Source organism: Tiliqua scincoides, chromosome 1 (genome assembly GCF_035046505.1).
Source record: "Tiliqua scincoides isolate rTilSci1 chromosome 1, rTilSci1.hap2, whole genome shotgun sequence".
NCBI lineage: Eukaryota > Metazoa > Chordata > Lepidosauria > Squamata > Scincidae > Tiliqua > Tiliqua scincoides.
Genome location: NC_089821.1, coordinates 247,256,478 through 247,282,638, shown reverse-complemented (window position 1 = coordinate 247,282,638; position 26,161 = coordinate 247,256,478). Strand labels below are relative to the sequence as shown.

The 26,161-nt window shown below is 43.2% G+C and overlaps 1 protein-coding gene and 1 pseudogene across 1 annotated transcript in view; one reads left to right on the top strand and one right to left on the bottom strand.

The window, feature by feature from the left end:
- Nucleotides 1-2,950: 2,950 nt before the first annotated feature.
- Nucleotides 2,951-26,161, top strand: part of CAPN14 (calpain 14) — a 47,643-nt gene continuing 24,432 nt past the window's right edge. Inside the window, exons 1-11 of the mRNA XM_066623309.1 lie at nucleotides 2,951-3,190; nucleotides 4,616-4,685; nucleotides 5,771-5,892; nucleotides 6,847-6,983; nucleotides 7,143-7,324; nucleotides 9,334-9,389; nucleotides 13,145-13,230; nucleotides 14,619-14,693; nucleotides 18,168-18,331; nucleotides 19,776-19,943; nucleotides 20,754-20,758. Of these exons, the coding sequence (XP_066479406.1) occupies nucleotides 2,951-3,190; nucleotides 4,616-4,685; nucleotides 5,771-5,892; nucleotides 6,847-6,983; nucleotides 7,143-7,324; nucleotides 9,334-9,389; nucleotides 13,145-13,230; nucleotides 14,619-14,693; nucleotides 18,168-18,331; nucleotides 19,776-19,943; nucleotides 20,754-20,758 (1,305 nt within the window). The remainder of the gene's footprint in view (nucleotides 3,191-4,615; nucleotides 4,686-5,770; nucleotides 5,893-6,846; nucleotides 6,984-7,142; nucleotides 7,325-9,333; nucleotides 9,390-13,144; nucleotides 13,231-14,618; nucleotides 14,694-18,167; nucleotides 18,332-19,775; nucleotides 19,944-20,753; nucleotides 20,759-26,161) is intronic.
- Nucleotides 25,300-25,419, bottom strand: LOC136637078 (5S ribosomal RNA; annotated as a pseudogene).

Genomic DNA, 26,161 nt, shown 5'->3' with positions numbered 1-26,161 from the left:
TCCAAGCCGATAGCTTTGCCTACGTCATTCAGCTCGTTCAGCATCTCGTTTATCTTTAACTAGATAGTCCAAAATAATAAAAGAGGGGGCCAAATGAACCTCCAAGGGAAGGGAGATTCAGACCCTGAAGCTATGACTGAAAAAGCCCCCATGAAGTTGGTATGTACCACGACAAAACTTCCAAAAACTATTTGTTGCAAATGGAGCACACTGTTGGGCAGCAGATGCACAATGAAAGCAATTGTATATGGCTTCTCCGTGAGTCTATGCTAGCCTGGTCCATGCAAGCTATATCACTGACATGGTTAAAGGTCTTGCAACTTGGCTCTTAAATGACCCCTTTACATTCCTCTTTGAAATGGTAAAATTCACATTCACGTCTCTCTCATTCATTCATTTATACATACAAAAATCCATACCCTACTTTTCTCCCACACTCGAGGTGGCTTACAAGATAAAAAATACCAATACAGACAATAACTTTAAAACAATACTAACGTTAAAAGCAATTAGACAATAAAACAGAAACAGACACCACTGGCTCAGACTGCTCAAAAATTGCATTCATTAAAAGCGCCAGCCCTAGATGTCAGCAATCAATGCCTTCCTAAATAAGAAAGTCTTAGGGCTCTGATGAAAGGTCTCCAAAGAGGAAGCCATTGTTAATTTCACCAGGAGGGAATTCCCCAAATATGACACCTCCACTGAGAAGGCCCTGTTTCCAGCATGGACACTTTTCAGTGTTTCAACCTTTGTATTCAAGTAAGATGACAGAGGTCTATTATCTGGTCTCCTGTGTCTTTACACTTAGGCAAGTAGCAGCTGTGGAGGGCCCCCTGATATGGATTGGATCTATGGCACCAGGGAAAGATTCTTAAACCTTCCCCTATGCATTTCCTTTCAATTAAAGTTGTCCCCCTGAACTGCTATTTTCTCCATTAAGAAAAACATCCATATACAGCTTGTGTAATGGTACAACTGGTGTGGAAGCCTTGGAGTGAGTTTATGTGTGCTTGTGTGTGCATAGTTTTCAGCAGGTAAACAGGTTAAGGGCGCAGTCCTAACCAACTTTCCAGCACTGGCATAGCTGTGCTAGTAGGACATGTGCTGCATTCTGCAGTTGGGGGGGGGGCAGTCAAGGAGGCCTCCTCAAGGTATGGCAATGTTTGTTCCCTTACCTCAAAGTTGCATTACCCTTATGTCAGTGCTGGAAATTGGGTTAGGATTGCGCCCTAACTCCCCCCTGCCCCACTGTCATATCCAGATACTGATTGTAGCCGCCCTGGGTCCCGTTATGGAGAAGGGCGGGATAAAAATAAAGTTTTATTATTATTATTATTATTATTATTATTATTATTATTATTATTATTATTATTGGCAGTCTTGCAGGTGTCCTTGCCTTTCAACTCTGAAAAGTTTCGTTTCTTTCTCAAGCAGCGGGCAGGCAGGCAGGGCTCATTAGAAGCAATGTAGAGATCATTTGTTTCTATCGTAACTTTCCTGGGAAATTCCAGCCAACGTTAACTTTTTATTCTCCTTCCTTCATTCCCTTTTGCAAATGCTGCGGCAGCCTGGTTCTGCTTTGCAAATGCTGGCATTGGGCAGAGGTCTGTTTTTTTCAACACCGGGATGGGATCCTCCTTTCCATTTGAAACAAAGTCCCAGGCTGCAATTCAGTGCACTATTATTTAAGAGTAACACACATGGAAAGCAGTGGGTATGCTTCTGAGTAAAAAGGGTTGCAAATATCTCATCTCTCTGCTGTGAGTTGAATTGCACTCTCTCAGTTATGTGTTATGGGTTGTATGTTGTATGTAGAGCTTCTGGCTTAACACACCAGACACCTTAAAGGTGGATTTGATTCATGGTTCTCCTGCAGTGGTTCCCAACCTTTTTCACTTGCATATCCCTTGGCAGCCCATTTCCATAAATTGTACCCTTCATATTAGCAAAATGTTTGTAATTAGTAATACAAGCCCTCATCTCCTCCATATGAAAGCCCAGACTTCGTGTATTTATCACAGTGTTTTCTCTTTTAACTTTAAGTTCTCTTTTAACTTCTTTTAAAATCAAACTGATTTTATCTGTTTGAAGAACAGAAGACTCTGCCTTTGCACTGTTTTGCACCAGAAATGTGCTGAGAAATTCTGGGTGATTGATCACTTTCCATATTACATTTCAGCTTTTTTACTGTGCTGGTTTTCAATCACTGGTTCATACATGAATTGATGACCAAAAACTAGCTATTGGTGGGGCTTTCACAGCCAGCTAGTTACCTCCCTTCCTGCCTTGCTGTTCCTTGCAAGGTGGGAATGCAAGGCATTCTGGAGCAGGACCTGCCTTTTTCTGCCATTGTTCCATTCTTTTTCAAGTACCCCTAAAGGTCCCGTTGAGTATCCCTGGGAGCACATGAATACCGGGTTGGGAACCACTGTTTTACTAGTATGTTGTTTACAATGCACTTACTCTGATAGTTTACAAAAAGGTGGTGAAGACCAGAATTTAAAAAGAATAAAAATCTATCTTATGATCTTTTACTATGTTTTTAATAAATTAGAGACTACAGTTCTTAGGTAACAATTAGTGGCAGGTTATTTTTCAGGATCTGGCCTCGAATAAAATCTGACAAAACTATAGTCAGACACCCCCTTAAATTTAAACCCGCCCCCGACTTATCCGAGGGTCATAGAAAATTCCATGTTTGTTGGCTAAAAACCTGCCCTTGACTTACCTGTGGGATCGACTTATGGGTGGGTGTCTGTTCATTTCTGCTGGTACCTCTTTATTTATATAAAATAAAACAAGGAGCTACAGGTGTTTACCTTGTGCAATCATTTCTAACAGGTGGAAACTGTACTGAAGACCTATTTTTCAGAAGGAAGTCAGAGTAAATATCTGCAGTGCATTCTGGTGCGTCCTTCACTAGGAACATTTTTGGTGGGCCACCACCATGCCTTTGCTGTGTTGCTTTCGGCGGCAGAAGTGGGGACAACTACAGCCCATATGCAGAAGGGGAACCTTTCAGAAACCAAGCAGTCTGCGCCAGCAGAACTACCACACTTTGCTAGAGGGGTGCTTGAAGGCAGGGCGCCTGTTTGAGGATGAATTCTTCCCTGCTGATGCTCAGTCCATTGGAACAGGGCCATTAGTCCAGAAACTACCCCAGAAGATAGAATGGAAGAGGCCACATGTAAGTGATGGAATTTATGACAAGTGATGGTTGACGTAACTACTTACCTAAAAGAATCTTCTCTGTGATCTCTGTGGGTTTGTTTGTGAGTGTCTAATGCAATGTTTCTCAAACTGTGGGTTGGGACCCACTAGGTGGGTCATGAGCCAATTTCAGGTGGGTCCCCATTCATTTCAATATTTTGTTTTTAATATATTTGACTTGATGCAACCATGGTATGTGACTGCATTTGGGAAAATGTTACAGATCTGTACTTTTAACATGCTACTATGTATATGCTTTGAACAATGATACTCCCTGGTGAGTGTGGGTGGAATTGCAGCTGTTAATTGCAGATGTTAAAAATTTTTCCTGCTTGATGTTACTTCTAGTCATGACATCACTTCCAGTGGATGTGGATTCTAAACAGTGGAGAACAGATTCTCATTCTAAAAAATGGGTCCCGGTGCTAAAAGTTTGAGAACCATTGGTCTAATGCAGCGGTGTCCAAAGTTTTTGGCAGGAGGGCCACATTGTCTCTCTGACACTGTGTCGGGGGCTGGGGGAAAAAAGAATTAATTTACATTTAAAATTTGAATAAATTTACATAAGTTTACATAAATGAATATATTAAAGATGAACTTATATGAATGAATGAAGGTCTTGCAATAACTCAAGGCCTATAAAAGGCCTTGCACAAAGCAAGGCTGGCCTTTCCTTTGCTGCTGCTACTGCATCACAGACGTGAAACAATAAGCAGCGAAGGGAGCCCTCATCCCACAGCTAACGTGAGAGGTCATACAGTCACCCTCACTCTGAGAGCAGTTGCGTCAGGCCAGTGTGGGCTCCAACAAAGCTCCAGAGGGCCAGAGGCTCATTGGAGACTGGGGTCTCCCTGAGGGCCGCATTGAGAGGCCTCGAGGGCCACAAGTGGCCCCAGGGCCAGGGTTTGGGCACCCCTGGTCTAATGTGATGAATCAGAAGTTCACCTGACAGTGGTACTGAACATCCATGCTGTTTGTAGCTAATCTAAATAGATCAACCTGGCTGATCCCTTTGAGGTAGGTTAGGCCAAGAGGTAGTGACTGGCTCAAAGTAGCCCTGGAAACTTTAGGGCTGAGTAGGAGGCAGCAAACCATATAATTTTTTTTTAATTAAATAATGCTACAAACGAAACATTATATTTGGGATGAGGAGGGACTGCAAGACACAGGAGTTCCAGGTCAGCCCCAGCCCACGCTGTTCCATCTTGAAATGCCTTCTGTTTAGGGCAAGATGCCGTCCAGTGTTAAAGCTGACCAACAAGTTCTGTACTTCTTAGGTCAAAGCCATTTTACTGACACTGCCATAAAGTGTATCGTTCAATGAGCAGTTGCACATGCCCCTTGGAATGTGAAACTTCATGGTGTGATTTCTCTGTTTCTTTTCTTTTCTTTTATGCTTCAGGAGCTGCATAAGAACCCAGTGTTTTATTCTGCAACCACCAAACGCCTCGCTCTTTGCCAAGGACTGATACGTAAGTTTTTAAAAAAATCTTTTTGATAGGGTATCCTATGAGTATTTAGGATGTGATGTAGCTGGATAGGATATCTAAACTGTACTTCCAACCACACTTGGAATGCTCACTCAGTGGTACTGTACAGTGTTTGCCAACTACCTGAGAAGCCAGGGTTTGGACCTGGGGCTCTTGGATCCTTTGGTACAGTTCAGGGAGGTTCTGTAGACAGAACAGTAGCCAGAGAGTAGAGTAGACTGTAGGCCGGATGGAACAAGAATGACTCAGGACACAATCCAAACTGGACCAGGAGTGTCATGAAAGTGCTGTAAAGCACTTTTGCGCCACTCTGGAGGCAGTTAGGCAAGCGCAAGGGACTTTTGCTGGCCTCCCCGTGCCATCGCTGGCCCCAGGGAGGGTGAGTTTGCATTGGCCTAGTTCAGCCAATGCAGGGATCTGGGACCCCGGGCTGAGCCACTAAATGCCCAAACCTTGTGCTGGATAAAGCGCAGGCCTGTTGGCCTTCCTGTTCCAACGCAAGTTAGGATTGCACTGTCAGTCTGATCCGCAAACTAACACATTTGTACATGAAGATTTTATTTAGCTTCTATCAATAACCATAGACAGACCTGTTCATTGGAAATTTGTACAAATGTCCAATTGTTTTTAGGGCCATTGAAGATAGTGCTCTGATTATTTTCTTCAGAATCCTGTATCAGTGGTGTCTCTTCTTTGTTGTTCAATGATCTGATGAGAAAAATATATTTGTATTCATTCTTGCCCTGTGGCTTATCAGTCCAAACACTTCCCAGAGAGGTGTGTTTGTGTGTTTGTAGAACATTTTAAATATTTTAGGTATTTAAATAAATACACATATGTTCTAGTACACACACTTGCAAGGTCTGATTTCCAACATAATCTTAATTGCCGTAAAGGAGTGGTGAATTTACGGTTGACAGTGAAATAGGTTGTTCATAATAAGCCACAAAAATACATTGGTAATCAACTATTTAGCTCCAAATTAATGATATAATTAACAAATACATAAAGTTCTATTACTTTCCCCTTAAGTTATCTGAAATTATTGTCGAACTCTTTTCAAACAGAGGACTGTTGGTTTTTAGCTGCCTTGGAAGCTTTAACATTTCAGCAAGACATCTTGTCTAATGTTGTGCCACAGAATCAAACCTTTGACAGGAAGAAGTATGCTGGGATATTTCATTTCAAGGTAGGCATCTTCTCTTCTAAGCTGGACTAAAAAAGCCTTTTATGTTGTAAGAAAGAGGTAATTTACAGCCCAATCCTGTGCAACCCAACATGGAGGATATGATACAGTGGAGCAAGTCTCTGCCGGTCCCACCAGCAGACCTGCTCTGAGTCCTTCCTCAGCCCTAGAACACCTCCCCCTGCCCCCAAGGCCCTCACTGCCACCAGAGCTCTTACTGTGCTCCTGGCAGTATCCATCTGGTGCTCGGCCAGCATCAGCGCTCACTCCCCTCTCGGTATCGCAGACGTGCTTTACGACACATTTGTGACACCCAGTAGAGATGCTGGAACTCAGCACCAATGCTCAGCTGTGATGAGATTGGGCCCTAAATTAGCTTAGATGTGATTCGTCATGTCCTGGCTTCCAAACCATAGTTCAACTACAGCCCCTGGTCCAGACAACATGCTGAACTGTGGTTAAAACAAATGAGAGTGTTTGCATCACAGCTCCTTGCGCAAGCTAGGAGGGAAAGGAAGCAGGAAGGAGGGAATGAACAGAGTTGGCAGCTGTGGGTTGTCCAAGCTGGCCCTGTTACTGTTCTAATAATGTCTCTCCCTCTATTGTGCAAGCTGCCTGCCTGCCTGCCTGCCTGATTATTGCCTTTCTGTTCTAGCGTTTGTAAAAGCAAGAAACATGCCTGCTTGGTAATGAAGAAAACAGAAGGTAGTGGGTGTGGTTGTACCCACTACCTGACTATGTCCCTCCTTGTTGCATTCCTGTTCTAGAGTTTGTAAAAGAAAGAAAAATGCCTGCTTGGTACTGAAGAAAATGGAAGGGGGGGTGCAGGGAACTGTGGATAACCAGATCTATGGATACTGGATCCACAGATACAGGGAAGGGGCATCTGTAGTACTACTGAAGTACCCATTGTAGTACCCACTGAAAAAAGATTTGTGTGTCCGTTTTCTTTTCCAGTTCTGGCATTTTGGCAAGTGGGTTGATGTGGTTGTAGATGACCGACTACCGGTAAATGAGGCTGGTCAGCTTCTTTTTCTCTCTTCTGTTTATAAGAACCTGTTCTGGGGAGCTCTTCTGGAAAAGGCTTATGCCAAGTAAGTGATTCTTCAAAGCACTGTACATTGTGAAGGTCTGCCTGTAACATGGGCCATATGACCTATTCCTTCCTTCTTGACTTCCTTTATGCATCTATTGCAGTATCTAATCTGTTGAAAAATGATGTAAGTAAATGTTTGGAATAACTTTCCTGACAGGTTATGTGGATCCTATGAGGATTTACAGATTGGCCAAGTATCAGAAGCACTAGTGGACTTCACCGGAGGAGTTAACATAACTATAAAGCTGGCCGAAGCGCCTCCTGATCTCTGGGATGTCTTGATCAGAGCAACCTACAGCAGATCTCTAATTGGATGCCAGACTCATTCCGGGGTGAGAAGTTGTTGTTAGTAATAATAATAAAATTTGTGTTCTGACTCTCTCCAAGGAACTCATTTTAGCTTCAAAACATTTCTGTGAGGTGGGGTAAACTTAAAGATAGTGACTGGCCCAAGTGAGCTTCATACTTCAGTGGGAATTTGAAAGCATCTCAGCTCAACGTGTAGGTTATTACAATAATTAAGCCTAACCAGGTCTACTCAGAAGTAATTCCTATTTTGTTCAATGGAGCTTACTCTCAGGAAAGTGTGGCTAGGATTGCAGCCCAAGTCTCTTGTGCTGATTCTTATGTGTTAAGCTTAAAACAATAATTAGCTCCCTTTCAGCGCAAGCCTAACTAAATGGGGAGGGACACACACAATGCAGCCATACTAATGGAGCACACACTGTATCCTGAGGGGGCAGGTGTCTTGGAGGCCTGCTTGAGGTTAGGAAACATTTGTTTCCTTACTTCAGGTAAACCTTTGCTCCCCCTTAAAAGTGGATAGCAGGGAGGAGGGCTGAGATGGGGGAAAGGAAGTTGGTGGAGTCACTGCTACTGATAAACAGCTCTGCCCCATCCACACCCCGTGCTTCCCCCACTGTATTTGTCTTAGAAAGGCAACCTAGGACGCAATCCTCACCCTGGGATAGGCCAGTGCATATCTCCTGTGCTGGCCTCGGAGTGGTGCAAACATGGTTTGCGCCACCAAGTGAAGAGGGAGGCTGGTGCATGCACTGGCCTTCTGAGGCTGACCTGAGCCCTGCGGAGCTGGCACAGTGGTAAGGTTGCGCCAGCCAGGTCAGGCCAATGCGGGGGCTTGGGGAGGATGGGGGTGGGTGGGAAGGAGGCATTCCAGGGCAGGGGAGGGTGTACAGGCCTGTGGGTGGGCCGGGGCCGAGTATTGGGTGGGGCCAGGATCTGGCACTTAGGACTGATCCTAACTTCAGTCCTGTGTGACCCAGAGCAGCTCTGGGCGACTTGGATCTGTGCCACCTCTTTAAGTGGTGCAGGTCCAAATAGTCCCATTGGGGCTGCTGTGGTGTTATCCAGGGTAAGGGGAATGCATTCCCCTTGCCCTGGGCTGAGCCACAGGCACCCCCAACTCCTATCTGAATATGGTGCAGGCCAGCTTGCCTCCCCGTTCCAGCATGGGTTAGAATTGGGCTGTTAATAACTTAACTCTTGAGTTTTTCATATGCAGAGAGAGAGGGGGGGGGGCTGCCTGAGGTAGAGTATAGTTCCTCCATCCCTTTTCTTGCATGCAGAGTCTTGAATCACAACAGGAAACGTGATGCTCGCCTGCACACTCGTGATGCTTCCCAGAACACTCTACATTTCTTCCTTTGTTGAAAGAGCCTGCACAAGGAGCAATCCTGCGCCTCCCCGACTGGGCTCTTACAAAGCACCCAGTGGAGGGCAATGAGAGAGCCAGATCATTGCACTGAGGATTGGAATGCAATGATCTCACTGCTTTGTGTGCATTGCTCTTTACACAAATCAGAAAATGCAGGGGATGCTGGGAGTTCTCACAGCTTTTCCTGTTTGATTAAAGAGCCATCCTGAGGAAGGGGCTGGTACGGAGGGCAGGCCTGTCTGAGGCAGCAGAGTGGGCGGGGGGAGGTGGTGGATGTCTGTTCACTGCCCTTCTACTCGTACCCCAATCTGATTTGGGGTACAATCTGATACTCCACCTGATTTGAATGGACTCATTTTCCTCCTCTTCCCACAGCTCTGGTGATCTTGTAAGCCTCTATCCACACCCGACCCTGTTCGTCTTTTATTTTTCTAAACTAAATACTCCTGTTCATTTGGTAGATGATTCATCCTCCTAACTTCAACCGAGGCCAAACTGCAAAGTCTACAAAGCAGTTTTGCTCAAGCTGTGTGTGGCATTTACTGTGAGCCAAATGCTAGCTGCTTTCTTATAAAAGCAGATGGTGTGGGCTTCATTAGGAATTGAAGTGTGTTGTATAAACCATAGTTAAAAGAGTTTTTGGTTTAAAACCTTTTTCTGCAGCCAAGAAGAGTCCTTTCCAATGGATTAGTAGCTGGCCATGCCTACACTGTGACTGGCATTCGAAAAGTAAGTTTTGGTACTTGCACTTGTGGTTTTGTTTAACCTGGAATTTTTTCTCTTGTCTTTCACCTGACCATTATAAGCTGGTCCGAAGGATTTTGAAGCTATTGGTGAAATATGAAAATGGCACCCTTGCTATTCTTCATTATGTGTGTGTCTCTATGACCTTTGGGACTGCTTCCTGCCCCAGTGATAACTGCCCCAATGATAACTGGACATACAAAATTATGCAGGGGATTGACAGAGTGGATAGGGAGATGCTCTTTACACTCTCACATAACACCAGAACCAGGGGACATCCACTAAAATTGAGTGTTGGGAGAGTTAGAACAGACAAGAGAAAATATTTCTTTACTCAGCGTGTGGTTGGTGTGTGGAACTCCTTGCCACAGGATGTGGTGACGGCATCTGGCCTGGACACCTTTAAAAGGGGATTGGACAAGTTTCTGGAGGAAAAATCCATTACGGGTTACAAGCCATGACGTGTATGCGCAACCTCCTGATTTTAGAAGTGGGCTATGTCAGAAGGCCAGATGCAAGGGAGGACACCAGGATGAGGTCTCTTGTTATCTGGTGTGCTCCCTGGGGCATTTGGTGGGCCGCTGTGAGATACAGGAAGCTGGACTAGATGTGCCTATGGCCTGATCCAGTGGGGCTGTTCTTATGTTCTTATGTTCTTATGACTCTTTGGCTAGCACCCCTTCTTCCTCCTGCCAGAGACTTGGCCCTATTACTTTTGTTGTTTTGGACTCATAGTGGCCTCACTCACAGCTCCTTTTCTTCACACCATGATATTTCTGACATATTGTGTGTACTTAGGAGACTCAGGAAAAAGAAAGCCCTTTCTGCTTCCTGCTTTCTCAACGAAAGTGCTCTGCCTCCAAAGAGGTAATTGAGGCAACCATCAAGGGCTGTCTTCTTCAACAGGTGATTGATAGGCCAGAACATTTCCAACAAGTATCTTCAACTACAATGATGAATCTCATCTCCTTCCTTACTTTCACTTTTCATTCTTTCACATTTCTCTGCCATATTGCACTGTCAACAGTCATGGCTGCCATGTTTTCTTATGACACTGGATCAGGTTGAAATAACCCCCAAAACACATACCAAAAAGGCAATGCAATACCTATGAAAACATAGAAGAGTAAGTAGTTCCCATACAGAGTCAGAGCAATGGTCCATTTAGTTCAGACGGTAAAACCTTAGTCTTTCTCAACCCTGTTGCACCAAAGCTTTTCTAACTGAAGATGCCAGCTACTGAATTTAGGAACTTAGTGCACAATCCTATCTTGCACTGAAATAGGCAAGCCAGGACGCTTGCGCTATATCCAGCGTGAGATAGGGCACCACAGTGGTTCAGCTGAAGCTAAGGGGAAATTCTTTCCCTTACCCCTGGGTAAGCCACTGCAGCCCCTATGGGTCTCCTTGGACTTGCACCACCTCCTGAAGTGGCACAAGTTCAAGGAGAGCGGAGTGGCTTAAAGCTGCTCCATGCTGCTTGGGGAACAGGGTTGGGATCCGGCATAAAAGCCGGATCACAGCCCCGCCTCCCACTCCCCACCTGCCTGCCCCTAGGCCCTCCAACCACTCTCCCTCCCCCCACCCCAGAATGCCTCCCTCTCTCCTCCCTCCTGCTTCCTCTCCGCCTGCTCCCACCCCCCTCCCCCGAGCCTTGTGTTGGCTGAGCTTGGCCAATGCAAAACTTGGCTCTCCATTGGCGTGGAGGCTCAATTCACCCTCTGTGGGCCGTTGTGCCTCAGGTGTGTAAAGGTCTGATGATGGGAGGCAGAACTGAACAGTGATAAAAACATAAGCAGCTGCCTTATTTCAAGTCATGCTAATGGCCTATTTAGCTCAGCAGTGTCTACGCCATCTCTAGGGTTTCAGACGGATCATACCCAACCTTACTCGGAGATGTCAGGGACTGAACCTGGGGCTTTCTACAGGTGCCCTCCCCAAGTTGCTCAGTGATCAGAATGATTCTGTTCCGATTGACCATTTAACGCTGGCCTGGAAGCTCTTAGCGTTAAGAATTACCTTGGACAATGACAATGTTCTAGGCTGGGGACCGTTGACATCTGCTGCTGTCCTTGTTTTAAATGCGATCAGACTTTATTGAAGATGATGAGAGCATCAAAATGGTTTCTTTTTTAGAGCTGCATTCCCTTTAGTGGCATGAATAAAACATAAAGGATAATGGCAGAGCCCAAGTGTAAATGAAAGATTGTAATTGATTCATGAGTCTCTGCTGAGCGCAGAGCCCGCAAGTGCTTGCTAAGCTAAACTAAGCTATGCTAAGTTACTTTTCCCTTCAGTTGTGAACTAGGAGAGGGGCCTCTTCATTGTTTGCTTCCATAAAGCAGATATAGCATACACACAGGTGACCTGCATCTTGTTTGCACAGGGGGATGGCCCAATCAGTTTCACCACCTGATACTGCCACTAGTGTCAGTGCTGCCCCCCTCAAAAAAAAAAAAAAAAATCCAGAGAGAAACAAAAAAAGGCCACCACTTAGCGCACTTCTCCCCATGCAATCCTGTTCCACAGAACAGGAAATCTGGGTCACTTACAGGGGCTAGAAGGAAAGGTAAGTGACTGCAAGGTAAGTGGCTGCGATTTTTGGGTTCTCTCTGAATATTTGGGGATGCAAGCAAATTGCTGTTGCCCGCACCTGAAAAAACTGTGCAGGTAGTGCAATCCACTTCCCTACTCCCATCTCACTACTTCATCTCACAGTTCCTTAAAGGGACTTTTAAAAGGGGAGTAGATGATCTGCTTGCTTTTAGCATACTTTGCTTGCATAAGGCCTCAGATTCAATTGCCAGTAGCTTCATTTGAAAAGGTGGGAAGAACCTGAATTCCAGAAGAACTTATGTCAGTCAGAGTGGACAGACCAGGAGACTGAGACAGTTCAAAGCAACTTCATGTTTACCTGGATCCTGATTGGTGTGGGAGCAACCATATAAGCCATGACAACCATGCTGCTTGGTGTCCATCTAAAAAGTGTTCTTGGAATCATTTAGCGGCCAATCCTATCCAGCTTTCCAGTGCTGGTGCAGCTGTGCCAACTCTCTCCTGATCTGTCACAGACTGCTCAGAACCGATTAGCCTATATGTGAAGTTTTGATTTTTTGCCCCAATGTGCATGACTTTACACTTACATACATTGAAACGCATCTGCCATTTTGCTGCCCGTTCTGCCAGTTTGGAGAGATCTTTCTGGAGCTCCTCACAATCACTTCTAGTCTTCACCACTCGGAAAAGTTTGGTGTCATCTGCAAACTTAGCCACCTCACTGCTCACCCCTGTCTCCAGGTCATTTATGAAGAGGTTGAAAAGCACGGGTCCCAGGACAGATCCTTGGGGCACACTGCTTTTCACCTCTCTCCATTGTGAAAATTGTCCATTGACACCCACTTTCTGTTTCCTGGTCTTCAACCAGGTCTCAATCCATGCGAGTACCTGCCCTCTAATTCCACAAGGTTAGGGAACGTTCATTCCCTTGCTTCAGGGCTGTATTGTAGCTGCACCATCACTGGAAAGTTGGAGAGGATTGGGCCCTTACATGTTTGACCTGCCCAAACATGCTGTGAAGGGAAGAAGTTGTCTCTTAGGAGTATTTCGACCAAAGTGTTGAGCACTGTAAACATAAACAAATCTGACATCTTGAATTGTGCCCAATATGTTACCGAGCTGCCAGAGCCACTGAAAAATGAATTGTAACTCTTGTAAATACCATAAGTTGTTGTTTTGCGCAGGTGACTTGCAAACATGGACCTGAGAATTTAGTAAGGCTAAGAAATCCCTGGGGAAAAGTTGAATGGAAAGGTGACTGGAGTGACAGGTGAGTGTTTGTAGCAAGAAAGAGTAACAGTCTGAGTGGATGAAGTCACACTGCCATCTGCAGGCACCAATTTATGCAGGTAGCCTCATTGGTACTGAACAGGTTACAATAACCTTGAGTTATTTGGTAGAACAGGCAGAGATGATGGAGTTGAGCTTAGATGAGCTTCCATATACAAAGCACCAGAGATGAAACGTAGCCATTTGATGGCATGGAAAATGGTGAATGTTCTATAAAATTCATCCGCCTTCACCTTGCTTTACTTTGATGCACATCAAAGCACTGCTGTGAAAGCACCCAGACATATGGAAGTCAGATGTAATGAATCGAGGTGTTTAAAAATGGTGTTTTGTTTTTTTTGAAAATTTGTTGATGCGAAGTTTTCTGTTTTTATTCACAACTGAATGCATGATCCCAGTGTTCCTTACTCATAACCTGTGGAGAGAGGTGTTTGGAAAAAATGTGTTTTGTGTTCTTATTACAATGCAGAATGTGGTGATTTGTGTTTTTATTTAGTTATCAACAAAAACAAGCACCTCTTGTAATAGATAACTTTTCCAAAACAGTACAGAAGAGGGCATTTTACGTAGAAGTGACAGTGATGTGGGGAGAAAGCAGCCAAACTGAGCTGATCGTGATTTTTTTCCGCCAAACAATTCATACTGCATATATCAGACAATTGACTATAGAACACTTATAAGTTGCAGATGATTCTGGGAAGCATCTTATGGTGCCCTCTTACAGCCCAATCCTATCCACACTTGCCTGGAAATAAGCCTCACTAATGGGATTTACTTCTGAGCCCCACTGACACTAATGGGACTTACTTCTGAGTAGACATGCATAGGATTGGGCTGTTGGTTTACACAATTAAGGCCCAAATCCTAACCCACTTTCTGGCACTGGCATAGCTGTACCAAAGGGGCATGTGCTGCATCCTGAAGTTGAAGGGCACTCACGGAGGCCTCTTGAAGGTAAGGGAATGTTTGTTTCCTTAACTAGGAGCTTCATTGCCCTTATGTTAGTGCTGGAAAGTGGGTTAGGATTGCGTCCTAAATGGCAGTGTCTGCCAGACTTTCCCCCCCTCATAATCTGCATGAGCCCCAAAGCAAGCTCTGTGAGATCAGGAACAGCAAGTGTATTGCCTACACCACCATTCTCTTCCTTGATGTCCTCCCCACTGCGCATGTCATTTGGAAACCTAAATATGCCTAACAAGTTTATTTTAAAATGAGTTGCCATTTATAAGCCTCTCAAGCAGTCTCTGTTGTGGGGGTCATGCTGTTAGAAAACATGCCGAAAAAGCAAGCAAACCAGACCAGTGCTCTATATAGTACAAACAAGTTTAATAAACACTTTTTAAAAATAAACTTTTCTTCTCCCATTAGCTCTGGGAAATGGGAACTGCTCAGCCCAAAGGAGAAGATTTTGCTGCGAAGAAATCGTGACGATGGAGAATTCTGGTATTTTAACGAAAGAACAGACTGCTAAACTCATTCTGTCAACTAGGACAGGGGCTCGCAAATTCTTATAAGCATCCTTTTAAATTAATAAATTGTATATGACCCTCCCGTGCTCTCTGGCAGCAAATGGAGCATCATATCCTCTCACGTGGAATCTACTGTAGTGGACTATCCTTGGCCTGTGTCACCTCCCCCCCCCTCGGCAAAAGTATTATAAAAAGGAGGGCTGGCCCATTTGCTAGTGATGGGTTTGGTGCAAATCTCATTATGTGCAGGACCCAAAATTCACAGGGGACTGGGTCTAGTTCATTATGGCATGAGGTGCCCAAACTTGGGTCATTCATGTTTTTAAATCTTTCAGTCATGAATTCATCTCCATTACAAGAACTTTGAGTGCTTTGGGTTTGTAGGTTTGTGTTGATTTTTAGCAGACATCAAAGATGAAATTGCACAAGCTACCAACTAGAGAATACTGTAACGTACTCAATAGTGTTGGGTGCCAACTCTCAGATACTGTTACATGCCAACTATCAAATACCATCAAATTTAAATAATATTAAATACAAAATGTCAGATGTCAAATCAAATATCAGAGTTAAATATGAAGAACAAACATCAGATGGCAAAAACAGATATCTAACAGTTGGTGAATATTCAGCAAAGATGTGCGTAATCAGACATGAAAATCTGTAGTGTGATTTAGAAGCAAATTCCTTTCAACTCCACACTTTGAATATAATGTAGTAAGTAATCTTTGTTGCTCAGACCAAGAAGATCTAGTCCAGTATTGTTTTTCCTTTTAGCTTTGGCCCGTCAGATGTCTCCCAGGCAGGGCATGATAATGACAGTCATCCCATCTTAATTATTTCTGCATCAGATACTGCTTCTGGGCTCAATCCTAACCCCTTATGTCAGTGCTTTCCAGCACTGACATAAGGGCAATGTAGCTCTGAGATAAGGGAACAAACATTCCCTTGCTTTGAGGAGGCCTCCGTCAGTGACACCCAACTGCAGGATGCAGCACATGCCCCATTGGCACCGCTATGCCAGTGCTGGAAAGCACTAACATTAGGGGTTAGGATTGCGCCTCTGATATAGAGCTCCCATACAGTTATTTGTCTCTGTTTTTGGAAGGAGCCCACGATTTATTCATTCAGCTTCTCCCACTATACCATTTTGCCACTAGATGGTAGTGTTAACATTCAATTCTCTTTCACTTCTTGTTCTTTGACTAACAAACATTCCTCTGCTAATATATCTTTGTGCTTGCCATTTCTTGCCTCTTCCCACTCACTTTGTTGCTGTCTCGTAGTCTAAGGATGAGTTAGCTTTGCACTAGTTAGAGTTGTCAACTTTTCCCTAGCAGTGCTCCTGTACATGTCAAGCAGAAATTCAACCACTAAACCTCCTCTTCCCTAGAATGGATATGCACTGGTGCAAAAGGCTTCCCCTGCTGAGTTTCTGCATGAGTTTAAAAAGTATTTAATTCATTTCTTTACTCATTGTCCTGCCTTACAGTCTGGACCAGATCCATCAGCTAAAATAATGTAAAGAGGGGTTCTGTTAGAAAACAGGTTGGCAGTTCTGGCACCATGCTGGGATTGGGTGACGAAGTAGACCTGTCCTATGATAGAACAACAGGGCAGAGCTATGGCGAGAAATCAAGAATTGTGCAAATGGCTAACAGGGCAAGGATTTCATACAGTGGGATTCAGTAAAGTTTAATCCCTGAACCTCTTTTCAACCACAGGGCTCAGCTCTAAAGAACACAGTGGCTTTGGCACTCTTTCCATCACCTCAGGTCAATTGTCACAACATGTTACCTCTGTGGAGTTAGTAGAAACTGTTTCTAGGGCCCAGGAATTTACCCACAGGCGGGCTTGAGTTTCTTTAACTTTGGGCCTAGTCCTATCCAACTTTCTAGCACTGATGCAGCCATGCTAGTGGGGCGTGCACTGTATCTTGCGGTGGCAGCAGTCACGAAGTCCTCCTCAAGGAAAGGAAATGTTTGTTCCCTTACCTCAGGGCTGCATTGTGGCTGCATTGGTGCAAGAAAGTTGGATAGGATCGGGCCCTTTAGATATTAAAATAAGACCTGAGTAGGAAGATGTAAAATAATATTTGGGCACAATCCTAACCCCTTATGTCAGTGTTTTCCAGCACTATCGTAAGGGCAATGCAGCTCTGAGGTAAGGAAACAAACATTCCCTTACTTTGAGGAGGCCTCCCTGAGTGCCACCCAACTGCAGGATGCAGCACACGTCCCATTGGCACCGCTATGATGTAAGGGGTTAGGATTGCGCCCTTTGTTTCTTTCAAATGTCCTGAAAGAGAACAGCTATGTGGGTTCAGAAAGGGCTGTAAATGTGTGAATGGCCTTCTGTGAAATGTGTTCAGTGAGATAGGCTTGTTATTTACAAAGAAAAGCTGCTCTCTGACCCTTGGCCACACTTAATGTTGTGATAACCATGTAGTTGCTATAGTAGGCTAATGGGTTCTGAGCTGTCTGTGACAGATCAGGAGAGAGATCTTGGGGTGGTGGTGGACAAGTCGATGAAAGTGTCGACCCAATGTGCGGCGGCAGCAAAGAAGGCCAATTCTATGATTGGGATCATTAGAAAAGGTATTGAGAACAAAACAGCTAATATTATAATGCCGTTGTACAAATCGATGGTAAGGCCACACCTGGAGTATTGTGTCCAGTTCTGGTCGCCGCATCTCAAAAAGGATATAGTGGAAATGGAAAAGGTGCAAAAGAGGGCAACTAAAATGATTGCTGGGCTGGGGCACCTTCCTTATGAGGAAAGGGTATGGCATTTGGGCCTCTTCAGCCTAGAAAATAGGCGCCTGGGGGGGACACATGATTGAGACATACAAAATTATGCATGAGATGGATAAAGTGGATAGAGAGAGATGTTCTTTTCACATAACACCAGAACCAGGGGACATCCACTAAAATTGAGTGTTGGGAGAGTTAGAACAGACAAAAGAAAATATTTCTTTACTTAGCGTGTGGTTGGTCTGTGGAACTCCTTGCCACAGGATGTGGTGACAGCATCTGGCCTGGATGCCTTTAAAAGGGGATTGGACAAGTTTCTGGAGGAAAAATCCATTACGGGTTACAAGCTATGATGTGTATGTGCAACCTCCTCATTTTAGAAATGGGCTATGTCAGATGCAAGGGTGGGCACCAGGAAGCAGGTCTCTTGTTATCTGGTGTGCTCCCTGGGGCATTTGGTGGGCCGCTGTGAGATACAGGAAGCTGGACTAGATGTGCCTATGGCCTGATCCAGTGGGGCTGTTCTTATGTTCTTACTGGATGCAACTAGAGCAGATGCCCACTTCTTTTTCGTGAACAAAACATGACTATAAAGTAAAACAGAAAATACTTTTGATTCCAGACATTCCTTTTCCTTTCATCATATGAATCAGGCTAGGCTTTTGACTCCAGGTCTCTTGGTTTCTTTGTCTTAGGATGTCTGTGAAAGATTTTAAAGCTCATTTTCTGGACCTGATGATTTGTAAATTAACTCCTGATCTGATGAGTCAAGAAGATGGGAAGAAATGGATGTGCTCCATGCAGTTTAGTCGCTGGGTCAAAGGAAGCACAGCAGGTGGCAGAGAAAGGCTCCACAAAGGTAGGTCTGGGTCAGATGATTCTTGTGGACTCTAGTTTTGAAAAGAATATCTTTATCTACTGTTATCAGGTATGTGGAACACTTGGGAGGCTCTAAAGTGTTGTGTAAACAGTATTGTTTCCCTAAAAAGGGACACATGTTTTAGCATTCTAACCTAACATTAATTTTTTCTCAGAATAAAAATCTAGGTCTTGATTTAGAGCTGAGCCATAGGTGGCATGAGTTGAGAGGATCAAGCCAAGTGTCTATTTAAACCACAGCAGAAAGTTTTCTTACCCAGATCTGGACATTTGTAGCATTTATAGACTTTCCTGCTGAGGAGAGCAAATAGTCACTCTAGGTGACTGGAGCCACACCTGTACCTGTGCACCTTTCACTGGCCAGGGAGATGCTTCAACCTGGTGGCTTACCACATGGAAAAGCTGTGCACAGAGTGGAGGGGCTCCTGGCTCTAGCCCTGGGCAGTGTCTGACTGTAGGTAAAAGTATGCTCTGGGAAGCATCTAGAAAAAATGCCAAATCATTCTCTGTGCCGCATCCAAGTTGAGCATGCCTCAGTCCTGTGGGTTTCTCATTTGAAGCCAACAGGATGTAGAAATGCATAATTTTGGCAGGATCCTTTTCTAGCTCTCAAAGATACTTGGGGCACAATGTGGTCACTCTTCTCATTTCTCACCTTCCCGCTTGCATGTGCTTCTCCATCAGTGTGAGTTTCTAGGCCAGGAATGTCAAACGCATTTCGTATAGTGGGTCAAATAGCATTCATGGAGCCTGCTGAGGGCCGGAAGTGACATTGTTAAGCAGGAAGTAACATTATTAAGCAGATGATGGCCAGAAAAAAGCACTTTGTTCTCACTTAGAAACGCATTAGCTGCAAATGATTTTTATGGGTATATGTTAGGGCGGCATATAAATAAAGTTTATTATTATTATTATTATTATTATTATTATTATTATTATTATTATTATTATTATTATTATTAATGATAGAAGAGATATGAGAGAGCTCAATTAGAACAGGGGTCAGAGAAATTGTTTCCAGGGCTGGATCCAGCCCACAGGCCTTTTGTTTGACACCCCTGTTCTGGACTGTGACACACTTTCCCTCTAGCAGCTCTGGGACAGTTGTGCATACCTAACAGTTTGCATAAGGATTCAACTGGATTAGAACCTCAGTTGTGGCAACATGACAATATCTAAAACATCTGAGAAGATATATCTGTGTTGAAGCACATATGGCTATATATCAAAAGACATACATCAGTATATATCTGCCTTGTTGTACAGATCAGTTAGATCAATAAAGTAGCACTGTAGATGTTTGGGATGTTATCCTATTACATTTTTGTTAAATGCCATCAGTTCTTCTGCTAAGCCTCTTGACAAGCGACTGAGCTGTTTTCTGGGAATAGTGACCCCCACATGGTTGTTGTCTTCCTTCTCAGATACATTTTGGACAAACCCCCAATATCAGCTGAAAGTTCTTCAAGGCAATGGGAGCAAAAGGTCCATGTACTCTTGCAGCGTGTTGGTGTGTCTGATCCAAAAGCACAGTAGCAAACACCGTAATCGGATGCCTCATTTTCACATAGGCCTCTCTGTCTTTAAGGTAGGTGGAATCTTTTTATTTTGCACAAATCTCCCAAAGCTGGAGTAAGAAGCTCTGCAGCTCTTTCGTGCAAATGGAAGCACCAGACTCATTTCATTTCCCCCAGTTAAAACACGGAGGCTGGCTTGCCACTGGTGGACCAATTGCATATATTGGAACTTGAACCCTCTCCTGTTTTCCAGTCTGTTATGAAATTGTTGTGTCCAGGTTGGCAAGCTGGAGCCTGGAGATGGGTAGTGAGAAATCAGGTTGGGGGCAGGAGAGGCATAGATAGATAGAATATAGTTTGAAACCAGGATCCTGGAGAATAAATTGAGTTATATACAGATCTTTCAGGACTTTGGACAAATCACTAGGAGAAGATTTGTTCAGGCAAGAGCTCAGTCTGACTGACCCCTTTTATACTGCCTAGGTCTGACTGCTCCTTTCATGCTCTGCCTCCTTGCTGAGAAGTACAGAACCTTAAAGGAGCAGTCCTCTGGCCTGGAGCCTGGCACTCCTTCCATTTCACAATTTCAGTCTAGACGTGGCAAGCAGGCTCAGTGAAGGATTTGAAGGTGAGGATACCAGCCCATTGGTGGGATCTGGCTTGAGAGATGTAGCCCTCAGTAGGTGTCGAGATTCAGGGACTTTTATCAGGCTCTAGGCACTGATGGGCCTAGGTTCAGCACCTTTACAGCTGGTCCTTATTCCCCTGTCCTGACTCTTCCTCCATTTCAATGCCAGAGTTTGGTTGCTACTTGAGGTCCAGGTCATGACAGTTTGCTATTTAAATTGGTGTGAAATAGGTAAGACTGTGGTTCTGAGGTAGAAGGCAAGGTGAGAAACAGCATTCCACATGGTAAGAAATGGTCACTCACATTTGGAAACTTGCACCCTCCCCCACACACTTATTCACAGTCTTGCTGACATATTCAGCCAAACCTTCTGTATACACTGGAAGATTTTGATGATATTCTGAACAAGATGACTGAACTCTGTAGATGCCTGGGATAAGGCTTCAAATGTAGAATTGAATGTTTTGACAACTGAGGTTTGTCCTTTGGGTTTGTTCAGCAGCTGAATTCACAGTTAAGTAATTCAGAATTCTTTGGGTGACGCATGTTCTTTCTTTCCTTCTAGGTCGGCTCAGAGGTATGTAAAGTCTTCTTATCGCTTATTTATATATTAGCACCATATTTTCATGCCCTACTTCTGCCTGCTCTTTACTCAGATTTTCCTCTTTGGGGAGGGAAGAATATCTGCAATTAATTTCAGCCATCAGAACCTCCCGTCAAGGAGGTTCCCTGCTGGATCAGACCAAAGAGCTGTTTGATTCAGCGTCCTGTAACCTAGAAGCTTCTAGGAAGCCCACTAGCCAAAGACAATAGCATTCTTCTGCCATTGTTCCCCAGCAGCATCCTGCCGCTCAACCTGGAGGTAGCATATAGCTATTTTTACCAGTATCTACTGGTAGACACCTCCACGAATCTCTCTAATCCCCTTTTAATGCAGTCTGAGCTGTTCACCATCACTGAAATTCTAACCAGAATGCAATTTAAGCTTGCCTGAATTTTTAAATTATGGCAAAAACACATGCAGTATATAAATGCTGGAATCATTTGCTAGGGTGTAAATACAGTTGACAGTTAAAATCAGTGGGTACTGAGTAAACATGTTTCAGGTGTCCGAGATACACACACATGTGCACAAGATTTTTGTATGTGTAGCGTATGTGCATGTGCAGAATTTTGACTTCTCTTCAGGTTGGAGAGTTCAGATATAGCATTCAAAATTTACTTCAAATCTAGAGTGCTCAGTATTCTTTTAGGGTGCAATCTTAAGCCTTATGTCCGTGCTTTCCAGCACGGACATAAGGGCAATGAACCTCCAAGGTAAGGGAACAAACATCCCCTGACTTTGAGGAGGCCTCTGTGAGTGATTCCCAACTGCAGGATGCAGCACACGTTCCCTTGGCACCGCTAGGCCAGTGCTGGAAAGCACTGACATAAGGGGTTAGAATTGCGTCCTTAGTCTCTTTTAGAGAAACGTCTTAAAGCATTCAAAGTAAATGATTGTTAACACCAAGATGCAACTCAATACATTTCAAGACAATGCATTTTTATAGCTTAATTAAGCATTAATGGCAATGTTCCTTTGCCCAGAAGCAGCAGAGTGGGCTGAATGAGAAATTGTTTTCTTATTTTTCCTGTTTAGCCTCTGCAAATTAGAGATACTTGGAAGTGTGTCCATCTTTCTGGCTTCATCTTAGGAATTATTTGCAGATGCTATTCAATCGATACATGCATTTTTGTCTGTTGGCTTTTAATTGATGTTTTAGATGTCTTCATTCCTTAATAATATCTTCTTAATAGTAATTCAAAGATACTAATAGCAAGGGTAAATAGATATGTATTTGGCAAGGTGCTACCTTTAAGTGTGTTTCTGTCTGGGCACGAAGACAGAGAATGTTTTTACATGGGCGGGGGGCTGCTATACAGTTCAGCCATGAAATCCATTCCTGGAGCAAGAAGGAATGAAATTAATCTGCATGGGGGATTGGTGAAGATCATTCTGTGCTATTTTGTTCCTCAATTACCATCAAGGAAACTCATCTGCTTCTATGCCCAAATCTGCCTTCTTTCTATGCTGTGGAGCTTGACTGGCTTCTGCCCACAAGGAAGGTCCAAATGGTACAGGTACACCAGACTGGTTGGCCCTAACCCAATAACCCGTATGCCTTTTCTGAACATATGAAATGGCTTCATGTTGAATCAGGCCACTGGTCTGTATGTTTGTCTCGCCACTGACTGGCAATGGCTCTCTTGGCTTTCAGACATCTTCAACTTTACCTGGAAATGCTAGGGATCAAACCTGGGATAGTCTGCAGCCAAAGCAGGTGCTCTAACACTGAGCTATATCCCCTCCTCTAGTGGATTGGCCAGCTGGGAGAGATAGCACTTTGACATTCAGGCTTGGAGCTGGAGACTGCTAGGAAGTAAATTCCAGGCTTGTATTGAGCACTGAGATTAATATACTGAAGTACAAAACCAAGACTAGTTTTTAAAATTGGAAATACCATGAATCACAGCATTGACCGGGGCATAAAAGCCTTGTGTTTAATATATGATGCATTCTAAGGGGCAACCCCACCCTCTTAGTTAATGACAAATGGCTGCATTAGCCGGAAAGAAATACACCCAGGGAGAGAGCAAAAGTACTTCTGCAGTTGCTCTTATGGGCATCAAAAGTCCACAAGAGAGCAAAATGTCAGAGCTGTTTTGAAGAATGGCCAGTTCAGGGGAGGCTCCAGGGCTCTTAGCCAATGCAATTATTGAGTTCACTCCCATACAAGGTATTCTTTTATTTGGTCTCTAGTAATGGGGAAAGCTTACTAAATGTGAACTTTAGCCCATATGTGGGAAGATAGGGTGGTCAAAGTGAAATGAAGGTTGCCATTCTAAGCATCCATGCTCAAATGTGGTGTTATGCCACTGAATACCAACTTCTATGGAGCAACAGCAAAAGAGGGCTTTGTCTTCATGTCTTGTCTAGGGACTTCTTGGAGGCTTCAGGATAACCATTGTGGGATGCTAGACTGGGTGAACTTTTAATCTGGTCAAGCAGGAATGACCATTTCATTTTGTTGTTTTTTTAAAAAAATTTTTTTATTTTTCCATAAACACATAAACAAATGCACATACAAAAACACATACATACAAACACTGAGGTTGCAGGATACCATATACCAATTAATTAATAATTCATTCTACCAATAATTTCTTATATCTCTTAATATAATAAAAAAAGGAAAAGAAGAAAACAATTATAAAAAGAAAAAAAAGATATACAAAAATTACATATTCATTTCTAAAAACCCTGTTCTGTGTACTTCACCATCATAATTATCTCTCCCCTTCTTTTCCCATCATTCTTTATGTTCCTTCTTTCAATAAAATCTTAAACTTTTATTAATACAACTTATTCTAATACAAATTTATTGCTAATCATAAATCTAATTATAAACAAGTCTACCAAACCACTCATGTTACATATCCATTGCTTTCTAAACTTTACTTTCTACCTTCATATCATTTTCCCATCTATAAATTCCAAAACAATATCAAACAAATTTAAATCTAATTCATCAAAATTAATTCATCAAAATTCATCTAAACCTAAATTCATAAAAATTAACCTATAAAATACAAAATCTTAAACTCTTATTAATACAATTTTTTCTAATGCAAATTACTACTAAATACTTATCATAAATCTAATTATAATCTATCAAACCACTCATATATTACATATCCGTTACTTTCTAAACTTAACTTTCTACCTTCATATCATTTCCCCATCTATAAATTCCAAAACAATATCAAACAAATTTAAATCTAGGTCATCAAAATTGACCTATAAAATACCTAGATATATTTTTTCTTTTCTCAAATCAAATGTTACACCACTACCAAATTGTGTCATTATCTTGAATAGCAATTCAGCTCTTGCATATCATCTCTAAACTTTTCCCCCCTCTCTTTTCCATCTTTTTTTCCTGATAAACTTCACAAGAATGTCTCTTAGGAATTCGTGCTTTGATATACATCCTCTTCTTAGTCTTCTTATTCCTGCCAATAAATCCAGATCCTGGCAGGTCATCTCCTTCTCTTGGTCAATCTCTTGGTCAGCTATGCTTATTAGTTGACATGTCTCTTCTCGGTTCTGGTCCAATAACTTTTGGTTACTTAGAATTAGAATTGTCTTTTCAAATTGCAGATCATTATTCTTCATTGTTATAGCTTTAACTTCCATTTCATTAAGCTTATTTATCTGTTGGCTTAGGATTTCCACGCTAATTTTGATTTGTAAAGTTTGATTGACTTGTTATCGACTCATATCAAGCAAATATTCCAGCTTTTGTTGTATTAAATTTTCCCAATCTGTTCCTGATGAATCCATAATTTCTCCCTTGCAGTTTTCTTTTAGTCCACTAGATGCCATAGGCAATCTCTTTGCTATGGAATGCAAACATTTAATTTCCCACAGACACCGACCAAACAATAGTCGACTCACCACTCAATGATAAGAAGTCCTTCTGCAATCAAAATAGTCCAAAATCCAACATCCAATAAAGTTTATATCTCATACAGGGTTGCAGATTTGTAAATTTATATTGATAAAATTATACTCCATATAGTGCCAAAACTCAAATGTCTCTTCTCAGATTTAAAAATCAACGGTGAGATGGAGGAATCCTCCCTCCCTTTCTCCTTTTCCCAAAGTCAGTTGTTTAAAGCTGGGATTTGCATAATACAATCAGCACTTACTTTGTTCTTCCAAGTGGTTGGCAACCTTCAGCCTCGAAAGACTATGGTATAAGCCTACAGCACCTGATATTCCCAGGTGGTCTCCCATCCAAGTACTAACCAGGCCTGACCCTGCTTAGCTTCCAAGATCAGACAAGATCAGGCATGTGCAGGGTAACAGTTGCTGCAAGTATCTTCTTTCATTAGATGGTATCTATTCAGTAGATCGTATCTCCGCAGGGGTTTCGCAGTTAGTTGTGATTTCCACGTCTCCTTCCCCCCCCCCGAGAAGCAAGCCCCCCCCCCGACTGGGCTCCAACCTACTCAGGTATACCTACTCAGGTATACCTGATGACAAAGCCTCTCCTGGCAAAGTCATCAGATCTCCTAGATCTGCAGATTAGAGGTGAGAAACAGAGCTCTGAAAATCGTGCCTGTTCAGTTCACTGCATTTGCCCCGCCCCTCATTTTGTACAACACCTAGTATATTTTAGGTGCTTGAGTTATAAATAATCATGAATGATGATTAGGAGAGAGGTGAAGGCCATTCTAGGCACAGGAAATAGCATGACACTCCGCTTAGCGGTCTTCAGCCTACTCTGGGCCAAGTAACATAATATTCTTGCTGACAAAACATGCTTGACAGCGAGAACAGGCTCTGGAGGTGGGCTTTTTGCATTTAAAAAATGCAAAAGCTTGGCAGCCCAAAAGTGCTGGTGGTTCTGCGCGGCATTCCATGACTCACTTCCGGGCTGTGACCCACAGTTTCAGAAACGCTGATCTAAACAAATTGGAAGCAGAACTAAAAACTGCTAGAAAGGCAGGAGTATGATCCTTTCCCTGCCTCCCCCCTCCCCCCCGGTAACTTCCATCTGACCTACTCTGGCTGCTAAATGAATGCTACAACAGCTCCAAATGAGTGATGAATTAATAT